This window comes from Pituophis catenifer, unplaced genomic scaffold (genome assembly GCF_029215685.1).
Source record: "Pituophis catenifer annectens isolate HBS135680 unplaced genomic scaffold, rPitCat1.0.hap2 SCAF_2, whole genome shotgun sequence".
Lineage (NCBI taxonomy): Eukaryota > Metazoa > Chordata > Lepidosauria > Squamata > Colubridae > Pituophis > Pituophis catenifer.
The window spans coordinates 4,560,441-4,578,379 of NW_027256882.1; the positions used below are offsets into that span (position 1 = coordinate 4,560,441).

Consider the following 17,939-nt stretch of genomic DNA (forward strand, 5'->3'; position numbering starts at 1 on the left):
AAGACTGAGTGGCTGTGGCTGCCGGCGTCCCGATATAGTCAGCTGGTGCCATCGCTGACTATTGGGGGCGAGACATTGGCCCCCACAGAGAGGGCGCGTAACTTGGGTGTCCTCCTGGACGCACGGCTGTCTTTAGAAGAGCATTTGACGGCCGTGGCCAGGGGGGCTTTCTATCAGGTTCGCCTGATACGCCAGTTGTGCCCCTTTCTGGATCGGGACTCCCTATGCACGGTCACTCATGCCCTCATTACTTCCCGCCTCGACTACTGTAACGCTCTCTACATGGGGCTCCCCTTGAGGAGCACTCGGAGGCTCCAACTGGTGCAGAATGCGGCCGCGCGGGTACTTATGGGGGCGACATGGCGCTCCCACGTGACACCTCTCCTGCGCGAGCTGCATTGGCTTCCGGTGGTCTTCTGAGTGCGCTTCAAGGTGTTGGTTCTCATCTTCAAAGCGCTCCATGGCTTAGGACCCAGTTATTTACGAGACCACCTTCTGCCTCCGATAACCTCCCACCGGCCAACACGCTCCCACAGAGAGGGTCTCCTCAGGGTGCCGTCTGTCAGGCAATGTCGGCTGGCGACCCCCCGGGGAAGAGCCTTCTCTGTGGGGGCACCCGCCCTCTGGAATGAGCTACCCCCAGGGATACGACTAATCCCGGACCTCCGGACCTTCCGCCGGGCCCTGAAGACTTTTTTATTTCAGCAAGCCGGGCTGGGTTAAAATTTTTAATTGGGTGAATTTTTATGGGTAAGGGGTTTTAAATTGGAGAAGCCTAAGATAATTTAATTTTGTTTTAATATATTTTAATATTTGTATTGTGTGTTTTTAATTCTGGCTGTTCACCGCCCCGAGTCCTTCGGGAGAGGGGGCGGTATAAAAATTTAATAAATAAAAAAATAAAATAAAAATAAAACCGTGAGTGGGGAAAGCCAGATCCCCATTGGCAACCTGACTGCCCAGGGCTAGAAGATGTGGGTGGAGGCACGCGATCCTGGCTGGGCTTGGGTGGCCATGGTGCCCATGATGATCCAGCTTTTCACAGCTTGCGGTGGCCGCCATTTGCCTGCTGGGAATGGGCATGCTATGCCACCTCTAATTGGTTTTTCTAGCTGGCTGCTTCGCCTCCTTTTGGCTGGCTTGGTCTGGTGCTCTGGCCAGTGACAGCAGTGGCCTATACCTGCACAAGCTGCTGGCAGCCTCTGTGGTGCTGGGGATGCACGACAGGAACATGCTCCACGTATGGGCCAAGGGCAAGAGCTGCAAGGGACAGAGATGACCAGCTCTCCAAACGCAAGCAAAAGAGACGGGATGGCGTAGGTGGTCTGATGGTGTCTTGCAGCAGCCGCCCCATGCACTCCTCACGTTTTGGCCTGCAGCCACAGCAATACATAGAAGTAGAGGCACATAGTTTGGCCTGCTGAATGCACCGGGCAGCCACCTGCCCTGTCCTTGCCATATGGGATTGAGCAGCACACCCAGTGGTGCGCATCATGTGCCTCTTCCCCCCTGACTCTGCCTGCTGCTGTTGCCAACACCACCATGCCTGTTTCTTGGAGGGCCAGCTGCAGAGTCCCTGCTACTGGACACCTTCCCCTCTGTGCAGATACACACCTGAAAGGCCAGTAAGTGCAACCACCCTGGAAACGGTAAGGAGCAGGCCCGTGTCTTTTGTCCTGCCCATCCCATCGGACGTGTTTGTGCATTGGGGGTGCTGGGTACACACATGCATAGGCCCTGCCCCCACCATGCTGGCAGGCACGCATGTTCACAGAATGCAGCAGGCGCATATGCGCACAGCCAGCCTGCCCCATCCCGGCGTGCACCCGCCTCCTCCGCTGTATACGTGCACTTGCCAGGATGTGCGTATGTGTGCATGCGCGTGCTGGGATGTGATGGGCCGGGGCGAACCAATGCAGGACAGCCATGCGGGCTGGATCCAACCACATCATGAGCCCTATCCGGCCCACGGGCCTTGAGTTTAGATGGTTTCATTTCACCATGGATCCTTTTAAACAAATTAAGGACACTTAAGTCCCTAAAGGGATCTCTCTCCCGTCCTGCATATAGCCCTGATGTGGGTCATATTAATAAGGGAAATAAGTTTTTTAAAATATATATATATTTATACATTTGTCAGGGTTCCAAGTAATACCCCCAACAGAAGTAAAACTCCAAGGCAGGCATTTCCTCAAAGTTCCATTTTATTAGAGATGTCATATTGGCACATCTGGGAAAACCTGAATCTGAAAGTCCCCCTGGGTTTTCCCCAACCAAAAGAAAGTCAAAAGTCCCTTTCCCTGCATCCACATGTCCGTCACATGGTCCAATCAATTCACCATCCCAACTTGAGATGTTTCTCCAGAATAGAATGTTATATATTTTCTTTATTAATTTTTCTTCCATCACTAATAGTATCTGGTCAAGTGTTGTTGGCTCTTTATAGAAACCATGTGTCTTTGCATCTTTCTCATATCTTGATTGTATTTGCAGGTGTGGCCACCATGCTAGGCCCACATCTTGGTTTTGTAGTTCCTGTTTTGTTTGTAGTTCCCCTTCCTCATTCAGAATGTTTTTATATTTTACAATTTTTTCCGAGTTTACAACATTTGGATGTATCAGTGCTTCCATTGTGGAATGCAAAACTGGTATTTTCATATAGTTTTTAGCTTTAACCTTTTCACATACCAAGAGTAGAGCATTTCTTACATAGTGTTTGTTAAGCCCCCGTTGGAGTCTGAATCCAAGGGAAAGATGAACAGCTGATAGAGAGCGAGAGTGGCTCCATTGCCTGTGGAGGAAACTGGGGAAAGGCAAAGTCAAGCTGGGCAGAGCAGGGGAGAGGTAGAACAAGGGAGAGGGGATTAAGATGAAGACCAAGGCCCACCCCTTTCTCATCCTAGGACATGCAGGGAAGAATAGAGAAGAGAGCAACATGGGTTGTATGGCTTACGTGGGAGGAAAGAGCCCCAACTCCCTTCACAAGGCACACCTGGGGATGGAGTTTAAAGGAGAGGAAAATGGGAGGGTCGGTTGTTGGGAAGAAACACTGAGTTTGTCATGTTAATTGCTTTAACGGAGTTCCTGGCATCCTCCCAACTGGTTTGATTTACTGCCATGCTACTTTACTTCTGGAACTCCTTATCTTGCTTGCCCTGCCAGATTAATTACTTTATCTTGCCTTGTTAGATTTATATTTGGACATTTTCTGCTTATAACGCTTGGACTGAAGTATTTTCAGCCAAAGGCTGTTACTGATTTGTGGGTGTGTTTTTCTCCAGACCGGAGATTAAACAGGACATTGTGCAGACAAAGTTGGAGCTAATAAAGGGATTCATACTTATTCTCTGGCTGTGTTGCCTTTATGCCATGTCCAGGATCATCAGTGTTTATGAAAATATGTATTTTATTCTTTTCCTACCACAAAAAGGCATGCCATCCCAATTGAAGATCATGTCCCTTCAACAGTCGTAGTCTTCTATGTCTTAGATTTAGCCATTCTTTCACCCAAGTTAGTACAGAAGCCTGGTAATAAAGCTCCCAATCTGGCAATCCAAAGCCCCCATTGTTATTAGATTCTTGCAACATTTTCAGTCTTATTCTTGCTCTTTTTTGTTGCTTAACGTATTTCAAGATTATTGTATTTTTGTATTGTATTGTATGTATCTGGCAGATAACAACCCGAAGCACGTGTGGCAGGGACTGCAGCATCTAACTAACTATAAGGGCAACACGAGGAACACGGTCAACACTGATGCCCCGTTGGTGGAGTTGAACACCTTCACACGCTACGAGGTGAAAAGACCAGATCCTGTAGCCACTGCCTGCTGGCCTTCTGATTCCCAGCCACTCCCTCTCTACAAACACCAAGTGAGAATTGTATTGAAGGCTGTGAATCCTTGCAAAGCTGCAGGCTCAGATAGGGTCCTGGGGATAGTGGTAAAGAATTGTGCCGATCAATTAGCTGGGGTCCTGACAAGGATCTTTAACATCTCTCTGCAATTGGCCTGTGTTCCATCATGCTTGAAAGCAGCCACTATTGTCCCAGTCTTGAAGAAAACAGCAACTAACTACCTAAATGACTACAGACCTATTGCACGAACGACTGTACTGATGAAATGCTTCGAGAGATTGGTTCTCCAACACCTTAGGACATGCCTCCCACTAGACTTTGACAAACATCAGTTTGCCTACAGGGGGAATAGGTCGACAGACAGCGCCATACCTACTGCTTTACATTCTATAGCGAGCCATCTGGAGAAACCCTGGAACTATGTCAGGATGTTTTTCATAAGACTATTGCTCAGCCTTCAATACCATTCTTCCGAGCATCCTTATCGAAAAGCTGACTGACTTGGATTTTCCCTTCCATCTGTGATTAGATCAAAGACTTTCTGAGGGACTGGCCACAAACTGTGAGGGTTGAGTCTGTCATATCCACCTCCCTGAAACTTAGCACTGATTTCCCACAGGGTTGTATGCTCAGTCTCTACCTGTATTCACTGTACAAAAAATTGTGTATCATCTGACCCATCCACTGTGATCATTAAGTTCGCAGATGACACCACCATACTGGGTCTTATTACAGGTGGAGACAAAACAGTGCACAGGGGGGGATGTTCAAAAACTATCCACATGGTGCTTAAAAAACAACCTGCACCTGAACATCAGCAAAACGATGGAAATGGTGTTGGACTTCTGGATGAAGAGTGAGAAACCTGCCCCACTTTACATCGAGTGGGGCTGTGTAGAGTCTCCTCCTTTAAATTCCTGGGAGTCTATCTCAGCGAATACCTCACCTGGAAAAAGAACATGATCCAGTTGGGCAGGAAGGCCCAACAGAGACTCCATTTCCTTAGGGTCTTGCATAAAAACAGGGTGGAACAACAACTGATGACCTCCTTTTACCGGTCCACAATAGAAAGCGTCCTCACTTATTGCATCACGGTATGGCATGCCGGCTTGACAGCCGCGGATAAAAAATTATTACAGAGGGTGGTGAGCACAACACAAAACATCGTAGGCTGTCCCCGATACCACTAGATGAGATCACTAGGGCTTGTTGCCTTAGAAGAGTGAGGAAAATTCTCAGGGACAATTCTCACACTGGTCACTACTTCTTTAAACTCCTACCATCGGGAAGGAGATATAGAAGCATAGCCAACCGGACGAACAGGCTGAAGAACGGTTTTTATCCGTGGGCTGTCAAGACTCCTGAATGCAAAATAACATCATAACTACGTAGTATGATGGACTTGCAGGGCCGGTGCAATGTGTAACATGCTCGCACTGGTGCAATAGGACTGGGTGTTTGTTAGTATGATTTATTTATTGGGTTAGGGATTTTCTGTCTTCGCTGTGAGTTGTAATGTGTTGGGAAGGTGCACTGAGGGAGCTCCACCAATCTCATTGTGCATATGTTGTTCAGTGACAATAAAGGTTGTTATTATTATTTAGCTCATCAAAGTATTTTTTCTCTACTTTTATAGGGATTGTTTGGAACAACAAGAGCACCTTCAGCAGGATATTAATTTTTATGGTTATTATTCTTCCTCTCATTGACAGTTGCAAGGTTTTCCAGTTCTCCAAGTCCAATTTAATTTATTGTATTAATCTTTTATAGTTATCTCCTTTAATTGTTGCACATCTCGCTTAAGTATGGTAAGTATACTCCCAAATATTTAACTTGACTACCTAAAGGTCTATCTTCTTTGTCCATTCATTTTTCTATTTATCCATATGGGAAATAAATTGATTGCTGTCCACAGTATATTTTTCTGCCCATTGTGGATTCTTTCTTGAGAAGCATTCTCATTCACAAAAACTCCTTCTGCATTCCGTACATTTCTATTTCCCTCCGCTGTGGATCCTCTTATGTAAACCAAGGTTACTGTTGAATCTGAAGCTCTTCCCACATTCCAGGCATATATAGGGTTTCTCTCCTGTGTGGATCCTTTTATGGGAAGTCAGAGACCTACTGGCAGCAAAGGTCTTTCCACACTCTGTGCACTTATAAGGTTTTTCCCCTGTATGGACCCTGTTATGCAAACTAAGTTGATTGCTTCGGCTGAAGCTCTTCCCACACTCTATACATTTATAGGGTTTCTCTCCTGTGTGTGTCCTTTTGTGAGAAGTAAGAGAAGTCTTGATAGTGAAGCTCTTTCCACACTCCATACATGTATAGGGCTTCTCTCCCGTGTGGAAACGCTTATGGAGGATCAGGTAAGTGCTGGTTTTATAGCTGTTTCCACACTCCATGCATTTATAGGGTTTTTCTCCTGTGTGGACCCGTTTATGAGAAGCAAGGCTACTGCTTCGGCTGAAGTCCTTCCCACAGTCTAGGCATTTATAGGGTTTTTCTCCTGTGTGGACCCGTTCATGAGAAGTAAGAGCACTCTTTACACTGAAGCTCTTTCCACACTCCATGCATTTATAGGGTTTTTCTCCTGTGTGGACCAGTTTATGGGAAGCAAGGGTACCGCTTTGGCTGAAGCCCCTCCCACAGTCTAGGCATTTATAGGGTTTTTCTCCTGTGTGGATCAGTGTATGACAATTAAGAGAACTGCTTTCCCTGAAGCTCTTTCCACATTCCATGCATTTAAAGGGTCTTTCTTCTGTATGTATCTTTTCATGGGTTGTAAGAGAACACTTCGTTCTGAAACTTTGTCCACAAATCACACATTTATAAGGTTTTTCCCCCGAATGGATCCTTCTATGGCACATCAGGTAATTACTACTTCTGAAGCCCTTCCCACATTCTATGCATTTAAAGGGTTTTTCTCCAGTATGTATCCTTTTATGGGAAGTAAGGGAACCCTTCACACTGAACCTTTGTCCACAATCCACACATTTATAAGGTTTTCTCCCTGTATGAATCCTTTTGTGGCATATCAGGTAACTACTAGTTGTGAAGCTCTTCCCACACTGCATGCATTTAAAGGGTTTTTCTCCTGTGTGGACCCGTTTATGAGAAGTAAGAGAACTCTTTACACTGAAGCTCTTTCCACACTCCATGCATTTATAGGGTTTTTGTCCTGTGTGGACCCGTTTATGGGAAAGAAGGCTACCGATTTGGCTGAAGCTCTTCCCACACTCCGTACATTTATAGGGTTTTTCTCCTGTGTGGATCCGTTTATGACAATTGAGCGCACTGCTTCCCCTGAAGCTCTTTCCACACTCCATGCATTTATAGGGTTTCTCTCCTGTATGGATCCTTTCATGGGACGTAAGGGAACACTGCATACTGAACCTTTTCCCACAATCCACACATTTATAAGGTTTTTCCCTTGAATGGATCCTTCTATGGCATATCAGGTAAATACTACTTTTGAAGCTCTTTCCACATTCTATACATTTAAAGGGTTTTTCTGCTGTGTGGACCCGTTTATGAGAAGCAAGGCTACTGCTTCGGCTGAAGCCCTTCCCACAGTCTAGGCATTTATAGGGTTTTTCTCCTGTATGTAGCCGTTCATGAGAAGTAAGCGAAGTCTTGATAGTGAAGCTCTTTCCACACTCCATGCATGTATAGGGTTTCTCTCCCGTGTGGAGCCGTTTATGGAGGTTCAGGTAACTGCTGTTTTTGTAGCTCTTTCCACATTTCATGCATTTATAGGGTTTTTCTCCGGTGTGGACCCGTTTATGGGAAGCAAGGTCACAGCTTTGCCTGAAGCCCTTCCCACAGTCTAGGCATTTATAGGGTTTTTCTCCTGTGTGGATGCGTCTATGAGAAGTAAGAGAACTCTTTACACTGAACCTCTTTCCACACTCTATGCATGTAAAGGGTTTTTCTCCTGTGTGGACCCGTTTATGGGAAGCAAGTGTACTGCTGTGGGTGAAGCCCTTCCCACAGTCTAGGCATTTATAGGGTTTTTCTCCTGTGTGGATCAGTTTATGACAATTTAGAGAACTCTTTCCCTTGAAGCTCTTCCCACACACCTTGCATTTAAAGGGTCTTTCTTCTGTATGTATCTTTTTATGGGCTGTAATGGAACATTTCGTAGTGAACCTTTTCCCACAATCCACACATTTGTAAGGTTTTTTCCCTGTATGGATCATTTTGTGGCATATCAGGTAACTACTAGTTGTGAAGCTCTTCCCACACTGTTTGCATTTAAAGGGTTTTTCTCCTGTGTGGATCCATTTATGAGAAGTAAGAGAACTCTTTACACTGAAGTTCTTCCCACACTCCATGCATTTATAGGGTTTTTCTCCTGTGTGGATCCGTTTATGACAATTAAGACCACTGCTTCCCCTGAAGCTCTTTCCACACTCCATGCATTTATAGGGTTTTTCTCCTGTGTGGATCCTTTTATGGGACGTAAGGGAACACTGCATGCTGAACCCTTTTCCACAATCCACACATTTATATTTTTTATGAGAAGTTAAATTACCTCTTCTCCCAATGTTTTTTCCACAGTCGACGCCGTTGTAGGGCTTCTCCCTTGCCTCGTTCATTTTATGTGAAGTAAGACTATTACTGCTGGAGCTTTCCCCAGTTTTGCAGGGGTTACTAACATTGGGGTTTGCTTTGGATCTTTTTCTACTTTGACATTTCCCTGTATATTGTTTGGAATCACGTTTGGTCAGGAAGCAATCCATTTCTACACATTCAACAATAGATTTTTCTCTCCAATTGTGCTTTTCATGTTTCTTCCCTCTCCGCTTATTTGTAGAGGTCTCCTCAGGAATTTCAGTTGTGATTATTTCAAGCGGTACTAAATTTGGCTCTTGGTCGTCTTCCTTCTTCTGTGCATCAAATGCTTGCGGGGAAAAAAAATAAATTAGAATAAACTACAACCTCCACTTTGGTGTCCCTATGCATAGATTTATCTATTACTGGGCATCTCCGGAGAAAGGAACGAGGAAAATGACAGCATGCATATTACTTAATAACTTAAAAGATTAACATGGCTGATCATCTAACCCTCATTCTTGGCAGTTAAAAATTTAAAGCAAAAACACATCTTGATATTAGGACGTGGCACACAAATTGTCTCGCATATAATGCACCCAACTTGCATGCAATAAGACAACATATGTCACTGCAACCCAAAGCAAGACAAGCTTTGTTGGTGAGTAGGACAACTGCAACAGGCAAAAATATTCTCTCCCTGAACATCTTCCCAATCACTGTGGCGTAATGACCAGGGCCCAAGGATGACCACAAGACTGAATGTCAAAACTTCCTGATCACCACACTGATCTCTTTCTTCTAAATGAAACTGTGCTACTTAGAAGACCATGAAGGGGGACTGGAATTAATGTAAGAGGAAAAAAGAAGAGATGAAATCATTTTTAATAAGTTACATATAGAGGAACCTTTACCTAAAGAGGCCAGCATCCTAGACGTTTCCAACATGACTTCTTGATACAGGGCTTTCTGGCTGGGATCAAGCAGCAACCACTCTTCACTGTTGAAATGGATGGCCACCTCCCCAAAGGACACAGGACCCTAAAGAAGGAAGAATCCCTGTGAGCAGACTTGATAGAATTTGAAAGATCTCCTTCAATTTGCAAATCCTAAAAGCACAAATGTCTATGGAGATTCTCAGTTATCCATAGTCATGGTTGTCCCAAAGGTGATTTCTTCAAAAGGCAACTGGACTTTATGGTTTTTCTTTGGAGGCATTTCGCTTCTCATCCAAGAAGTTTCTTCAACAATCAGAAAGTCCAGTTGCCTCTTGAAAAAAGCACCTTTGGGACTAAAAGCCAAAGTAAAAATTATTTATTGGACATTTCCCTAGATGGACTCAACATATTATATGATAAAAAGGGCAGAATTCACAGCCTACTGCTGACATTCAATTAGTCCATGTTTTATCCCCTTGACTGACTCTGCTGACCTTCAGTATCATCATCCTGCCTTGAGCAAGGGGCATAGAGTTCCTTAGGCAAACCATCTACCACTGGCCCCAACATTTCATGTTTGCAAGAGGTTCTGCGGGATTTCTGTCTGACATCGTAAGCAAATAATCTTTGTGATTCTTTAAAGGGTCACCCTTGCTCACACTCATGAACATTTCAATTTAACATTTTTGTTTTCGAAGTATAAAATACAAAGAAAAAAAAAACATGGAAAAGTAAGAAGAAAGGGGAAAAGGGGGGATGACATGGCTTACAGCTGACACGGCCAGAGAATCACTTCTCCCTAGACTGTCGTTTTTCCAATTTAACAACAGGAGGAGCAGGCTTCCTTTTGGCTGCTTGACTTTCCGAGGTTAAGAAAAGTCCCAGAATCATCCCTCAAGATTCTCCGATAACAGTAACAACCTGAAAGTAGTTTTAGAAGCTGAGCTTCCAAGATAACTGGTGAGCTGAAGCTGGGATCAAAACTATGTCGTTGTTGGGCAAAAGAGCCATTTTGGCATTTATTTTTCAAAGAAACAATAAGCTGTATCCTTCATTTCTTAAACTATTTATGAGACCATTACCTTTAGAAGCTCTACAGGCTCTTTAGTTACAGCTTACCACTGGTTTTTGAACGCTATTTTTGACACTTCTTTATTATAAAACAACAGGGAGAGGATTGGTGGAGGCAGCCAAAATAAGAAAGCATGGAATATTCTTTTGTTTGAAATATAAGGATAAAAGCTGTGGTTTTAATCTAATACTATGTTTTCCCGAAAATAGAACCAGGTTTTATAATTTTTGGGTTGCCAAAATAAGCACCCGGGCTTATTTTCGGTGAGGTCTTATTTTTTTCGCAGCCGCAACAGACAAAGAGTATTGTGTGTGTGGAGGACGAAGCTTCTATATTATTCCCCACAGCAAGAAGTTGAGATGGTTAAAATGATTATTTTATCCAAATAAGAGGTCATATTTCATTTTGTCTCTAGCTTGAAATTGCTTCAGGATTTTCTGTTTGCAATGAGAAAAAAAAATAAAACTTTTATTCTGTTTTTGGAAACTAGACAGGCTTATTTTTATAGAAATAATTTGTACATTATGTTGTGTAGAAGCAAAACCTTATCATTGTAATGTTGTTACCTTCGACGGTACCAAAGAGTGTCGAAAGTTGATGGCTTTTTTTTTCTCCTATTACACGATACCCCCTCTTTTATCCTTCCTCTCTTCTTATTTTTTGATGTTTTTTTCCTTTGTATTTTATACTTCAATAAACTAATAAAAAATTGGAAAAAAAATTAAATTGAAAAAAAAAACCCCACTCATGAACATTCATGAAAATACTAGGGCGGTGTTTGCAGGCATCAAGATGTAGATGATATACAAAGCAATTTCTGCTTCTCCTGTTTTCATCCCTTTCTCCGACGATAGGAAAACAAGATTATAATACTTGTTTAGTTTAGGCTAAACTAATAAAGTAAATTTAGCCTAACTATTCATGTGTCTTTTCTGCTTTACTTGGGACAGGCATCATGAAGTGCCCTGTGGCATTTTTTGAAACCATCATTATACTATACAACCACTAAAGAATTCCATAGATCTCCAAATCTTTGTTGAGAGGTGGGCCTAGTTTGACTGATCATAAATTTAAATTTCTAATTTCCTTGTTGTGCTTTGCTCAGGAATAGCAGTATCATAGGTTGAGTCCCCAAAGGAAACTAGAGGTCTCCTACTCCTCCCCCATATAAATTGCTAATTTCTTCCTTCCTACCTGAGACAGGAATCCAGCGGCTCCTTCAGCTTCACCAATAGAAGGAGATGATTCAATGAACAACAGTGACTCCATTTTGTCCACTGGGAAGGAGAGAGACAGGATGGAAACAGGAAAGGGTTCAATGTCATCTTTTCTAGCTTGAAGGCACAATTTAAGATTTCTTCCTGTTCTGCCCAGGAAATCTCCATTTCTCTCTCTTCTACACTCTGCCTTTCATAGGCTCCATCATGGCAGCCAAGAATGAAAGGAGAAGACCAAACCCATCGCATGCTGATGAACAAACCTCAGTTAGATTGTTCTCCTAACCTTTGGAACAACATCTGGAAGCTCTTGGCAACCAAAGCATTTGCTCAATCACTGTAAATTCTCCCCCCACTCTCTGCGGTTTGAAATCAGAGAAATTAGTGACAGTGTTGGAAATGGCCCAGCAGGGATCTATGTAGGAATTTAGTCAAAAATATCTCTTAATGAAAGCCAAAAACAAAGAGAAATCTCTCAGAATGGAGGAGGAGCCAGAATGCAACTCAAGGTGTTCCCCACAAGAGTCGGTCTTCTGGGAAAGGCCAACCATAGGCTTGCTCTGAAGGGAGGGAATTCCTTTGTGTGCCTTAAGTCTTCTAGCTTGAAGACAGAGTTCTTTCTTTCTTATTGGGTCACTTTCTACTAAGTCCAACGACTAAGACACGAGAAGATACAGAGAATTAAGGAGAACTAGACTTTTTCTAGAAAGTCTCTAATCCAGTGGAACAGTCTCCCCTTACCTAGAGAGGTATCCTGACCTTGACTTTTATCCTTGGGAATCCCTCTGAAAGATCAGGAGAAAGATTTGTGAGATCCATCCAATTCCTCCCCATTCCTGGAAGGATCTCAGAACCTGAAATAGAAGCGAAGAAGAGCAGTTAAGAGGACAGGACAAAAGAGGATCTGCATTTATTTTCTGCCCACAAGACCCTTCTGTCCATCAGTGGCGATGGATGTGACCCAATAGGGGAATTCAGGGAGAAATGGAAGAATTCAAGCAAGTGAAGATCCCTTCAGATTCCACAAAAGAAGTTTCTCTGACCTGCAGCTCTTCCTGCTTCTCCTCTCCTTTGACAGGCTTAGCAGGGATCTTACAGCCACTGGCAACGCCGGACAGCTGGTCTCCGCTGGCTCTCCAAAGATCCTCCCAGCCTCGGAATCTGAATCTGAATCTAAATGGAGATGTGAGCAGAGGATTCCTTTAGGCTTCCTTCTCTCCTCCCCACTCCCCAATTCGTGGATCTCCCCGCATGCGCAGCCAAGAGCAGCTATGGGGCGGACTTCCCGCTCCCTCCGACCTCAGAATCTCCTTCCCTCCCCTGGGCAGGATCTGAGTCGCGGGATCCCCTCTTGCCCGCCCCCACCAGATTCCCAGGGAGCAACTCTCAGCCGGAACATTCAGAACAATCAGCCGGAGTGGAGCATGCGCAGTGGTCTCTTCACTCGGCAGCCAAGAGAGCGCCCCCTGCCGGCACCTGGGGTGAAGTCGCGCCCGGGGGGGGGGCAGCTTTGGAGGGATGGAAAGAGAGACTCGCACCGTCAAAGCTTAAAGGAAAACAGACACGGGAAAAGTGAAAGTTTTCCCGGGAAGCAAAATTGTCATTCCCTTGTCAAGGGTGGGGGAATGGGAGGGACCATTGATTCTGGTGGGGGTAGGGGGAAGAAGGTTACTGCCCCCCCCCCCGGGAGACCTTGGGGAAAAGGCTGCAGAACGAGGGAGGCGGGAGCTTGCGGGACTCCTCCCCTTTCCTGTCGGCCACGCCCCTCCTAGTACATTTCCCTCAGACGGAGAAGCGGGAAAAGTGGATCCGAGAAGAGTGGGAGGAGCCTATTCTGGCGGGAAGAACTGAGAGGCACTGGCGGATGCGGCTCTGAGGGAAGCGCCGCCATTTTGGGATCTTTGGGGTCCTCAGGAAATGATTCGACTCTTCCTATCTCTGGGTTAGAGATCGAACTGGGCCTCCTTCTGGTCGTCTTTTCTGCCTCTGCCCCCAGTGTCCTCCTCAGGAGCCCCTTTCCGGCTTCTCTGATGGGAGCCCCCCCAAGGGACCCTTTGAAATCACCCGTCACTGAGGCGGATGAATCGGACGATCCCCAGATCCCCTCAATGGATCCCTTCCAAGCACTCGGCCTCCACTCGCCCCCAAAGACCCTTCAGAATAATGATGGTGTTTCTTTCAGGGCTTCATTTGCAAAGGGAAAGAGTGGAATCGCTGGCTGGAGAATAAGGAATATGTTGAATGGACTTATTCCTTAATACATAATTTAATTGTATCAAATGGAAAGATAAATGTAGATGCTGCCTGGACCTCCCCACCATGACTCAAAGTGCAAACCTTTAAAGGCCAAAAATATCTTCCAAGTTGTAGAAAGAGGCAAAAGGCTGAAATTTTCTGGTTCCCCTTTGAGTCCTCTGGTGCAAAGGAAGAAGAGAAAGTTGGCCAAAGCACTTTCAATGATGCATGGATTATCTCCACAGATGTAAAATTACATAATTGGGAAGTTCTGCTCAAATTCCATACATTTATAAGGAGTGTAATGGTCTTCCCACATTAAAATAGGCTCTAGTTTCACCGCTTTGTTGCTGCCTTTATAGGTGGATCCTGCATTGAGAATGCTTTCCTCATGTTCCATGGATGTATGTGCATCATTCTCTATGGTGTGTGAAACTGTATCAGATCTGAGCTCATTCCACCTTCTACCGCTTTCTAACATTTTATTATACTCTTTCCCCCCCCCATGAAAGTCTCCTGCGTATTCATCTGATTTCTTCATTTAATTTTCTTCTTCAATGCATATTAAGTAGGAAACATTTACACTGCACAACAATTATTGTTCCCAATAATTTATTATATTAACCTTGCAAACCAATACAGTTACTAAGGATATACTAAGATGTTATTTAAAAAGCTATGCTAAGATAAAAAGCACAAAGTCATAATCATACTAGAAAAAGGAGTTGTTTCTAACTTGCAATGCCATGGCCCCTTAAAATTTCAAATTAGATTGACCTTTCTATTAACCTTGATATCACAAAATTGGCACTAAAGTGATACTTTAAAACCTTGACCCAATAGAAAATATGGTTCTGGTTATTTACATGGAGAAATGAATAACTGACTAATTTAAATGAAGCAATTTAAGTCCCTCCTTTTAAAAAAAGACATTGCTCATATGGTACAATGTTAGATCAATAAAACCATTTTTAAAGTAAAGAGGCATCAGCTGTGATAAACTGACCGGTTATGTTTCTCCTTTCAGCTGGGTTAACGCAAGTTTGCACCAGACAAATACAAGTCTAAGCAGGCATGTACATACAAATATTCAGGAAAAAAAAATTCACTTCTAAACGAAACCTATGCACATATATGAAAAAAGAATCAACAGCTTATGTACCTTGCTACACGTTTAAAGGCGGCCAGTAGTGTGAACACAATTACATCAATTCTCCACAAAGCGTGGAGCCTGATCAGACTTACTTCAGATGTTGCTTCTTGCCTAGATAAAACAGCTTGACCAGACAGGTTTTAACATAATGAATGTGACAATTTACATTATGAAGACCACTTGGAGTATTGCATCCAGTTTTGGTTACCACAATATAAAAAAGATGTGGCGACTCTGGAAAGAGTGAAGGGAAGATCAACAAAGATGACTAAGGCTAAAACATATGAAGAACAGTTGCAGGAATTAGATGTCTGGTTTAATGAAATGAAGGACTAAGGTGACATGATAGCAGTGTTCCAATAACTGCCACAAAGAATAGAGCATAAAATAATAGGGTTGGAAGGGACCTTGGAAGTCTAGTCCAAGGTCAACCCATTCTCCAGAGCACCGGAAGTCAGAACAAGAAGCAATGGATGGAAACTAAGCGAGAAGAAAACCGACCTAGAACTACAAAATTTCCTGACAACTTGCCTCCAGAAGTTGTGGGTGCTCCAACATTGGAAGTTTTTAAAGAAACATTGAATAGCCATTTGTCTGAAACGGTACTGGGTTTCCTGCTTGAGCACGGATAGAAGATTCCTTCCAACTCTGTTATTGTTAATTTAATAATTATTCTGAGGAGCTGAATCTGACTGTGGTAAAATGGTATTAAGATGGTATTAAGAAATCTATTTTGGAAGTTCTTTCCAAAATCCATATTTTTATTCAGTTTCTCTTATGGCAGGCGATTCTTAAAAAAAAAAAAAGGACCGTTTACTTCAGGTGTCTTCTACAAGATCCTTGAATCAGTCCTTTTATGGGAATTAACTTGATTTCTTCATATTAAGGTTTTTCCACACACGGCATGAATTCCCCCCTCTGGCTTTTTTCATAAGAAGTTAAGAGTCCTGTTTTCACAAAACCCTTTTCCGCTTCCAACACATTTCTACCGTTTTTCTCCTGTATGTACTCTTTTATGGGAATTTAGATGACTTTTCAACCGGAAGTACTTACCACACTCTGTGCAATGATAGAGTTTCTCCCCTGTGTGGATACTAATGTGTTTAGTAAGAGAACCTCTCGTAACAAAACTTTTTCCACATTCATTGCACATATAGGGCTTCAACCCTGAATGGATCCTTTTATGACAAGTCAGGTGACTGTTGTGACTGAAACTCTTCCCACATTCCATACATTTATATGGTTTCTCTCCTGTGTGGATCCTCTTATGGGAAGTAAGGGAATCACGATGACTAAAGCTCTTTCCACATTCCAGGCATCTGTAGGGTTTCTCTCCTGTGTGAATCCTTCTATGAGAAGTCAGGTGGCCATACCAATTGAAGGTCTTACCACAGTCCATGCATTTATAAGGTTTTTCCCCTGAATGGATCCTTTTATGGTAAGCAAGAACACTGCTCTTGCTGAAGCTCTTCCCACACTCCAGGCACTGATAGGGTTTTTCTCCCGTATGGAGCCTTTTATGATAATTAAAAGAACTGTTTATACTGAAGCTCTTTCCACATTCAGTACACTTAAAGGGTTTCTCTCCTGTATGGATCCTTTTGTGGGAAACAAGATCACTGCTTCGGATGAAGCTCTTCCCACATTCTGTGCATTTATAGGGTTTTTCTCCCATATGGATCCTTTTATGGTATCTAAGAGAACTGTTCATACTGAAGCTTTTTCCACACTCAACACAGTTATAGGGTTTCTCTCCCGAGTGGATCCTTTTATGAGAGGTAAGGGAACTGTTCATACTGAAGCTTTTTCCACAGTCCGTACATTTATAGGGTTTTTCCCCGGTGTGCATTCTTTTATGGGAGGTCAGGTGATTGCTGTTGCTGAAACTCTTTCCACACACTGTGCATATAAAGGGTTTTTCTCCTGTGTGGACCCTTTTATGGGAAGTAAGCTGACTGCTGTGGCTGAACCTCTTCCCACACTCTAAGCACTGATAGGGTTTCTCTCCTGTATGGACCCTTTGATGAGAAGTAAGGGAACTTTTCATACTAAAGCTTTTCCCACAGTCTACGCATTTATAGGGTTTTTCTCCCGTGTGAATTCTTTGATGAGAAGTAAGGGAACTTTTCATACTAAAGCTTCTTCCACACTCCAGGCATTGAAAGGGTTTCTCTCCAGTATGAACCCTTGTATGAGAAGTAAGAGAACTGTTCATACTGAAGCTTTTTCCGCACTCTAAGCATTGATAGGGTTTCTCTCCAGTGTGGATCCTTTTATGAGAAGTAAGAGAACTGTTCATACTGAAGCTTTTCCCACACTGCAGGCATTTATATGGTTTCTCTCCTGTGTGGATCCTTTTGTGAGAAGTCAGGTGGCCATGCCAATTAAACGTCTTTCCACAGTCTGTGCATTTATAAGGCTTTTCCCCTGTATGGGTCCTTTGATGAGAGGTCAGATGATCTCTGTTCCCAAAGCTTTTCCCACACTCCAGACATTGATAAGGCTTCTCTCCCGTATGAATCCTTTTATGAGAAGTAAGGGAACTTTTCATACTGAAGCTTTTCCCGCAGTCTGTGCATTTATAAGGTTTTTCTCCTGTGTGGATCCTTTTATGGATGGTCAGGTAACTGCTACTGCTGAAGTTCTTTCCGCACTCCAGGCATTTATAGGGTTTTTCTCCCATACGGGTCTTTTTATGATAAGTAAGGGAATTAATCAAACTGGAACTGTTTCTCCCGTCCTCACATTTATAGGAATTCTCCTTCATATGGATCATTTTATGTGGAATAATGTTGCTATTATTGCTCTTTTTAATTTCACAGTCATTACTAATCATGGATTTTCCTTTGAACATTTCCTCGCTCCCTTGAGTGTTCCGCGGGTTGCTTTCCTTGAAAACGCATTGGGTCAGAAA

General features: G+C 43.5%; 1 protein-coding gene and 1 pseudogene across 9 annotated transcripts in view; both read right to left on the bottom strand.

Annotated features, from left to right (window-relative positions):
• Positions 1–4,949: 4,949 nt before the first annotated feature.
• LOC139311596 (zinc finger protein 721-like) lies at positions 4,950–12,471 on the bottom strand (annotated as a pseudogene).
• A 3,471-nt stretch (positions 12,472–15,942) lies between these two features.
• Positions 15,943–17,939, bottom strand: part of LOC139311621 (zinc finger protein 665-like) — a 34,401-nt gene continuing 32,404 nt past the window's right edge. Inside the window, exons 1-2 of one of the 9 annotated variants that reach the window (XM_070936101.1) lie at positions 16,996–17,938; positions 15,943–16,743 (exon numbers count right to left, since the gene is read on the bottom strand). In XM_070936101.1, the coding sequence (XP_070792202.1) occupies positions 16,011–16,743; positions 16,996–17,879 (1,617 nt within the window). In that variant the 5' untranslated portion in view covers positions 17,880–17,938 and the 3' untranslated portion in view covers positions 15,943–16,010. Of the gene's footprint in view, position 17,939 lies in introns of those variants that run through there. The other 8 variants (XM_070936099.1, XM_070936097.1, XM_070936096.1 and 5 more) reach the window with 8 other exon arrangements.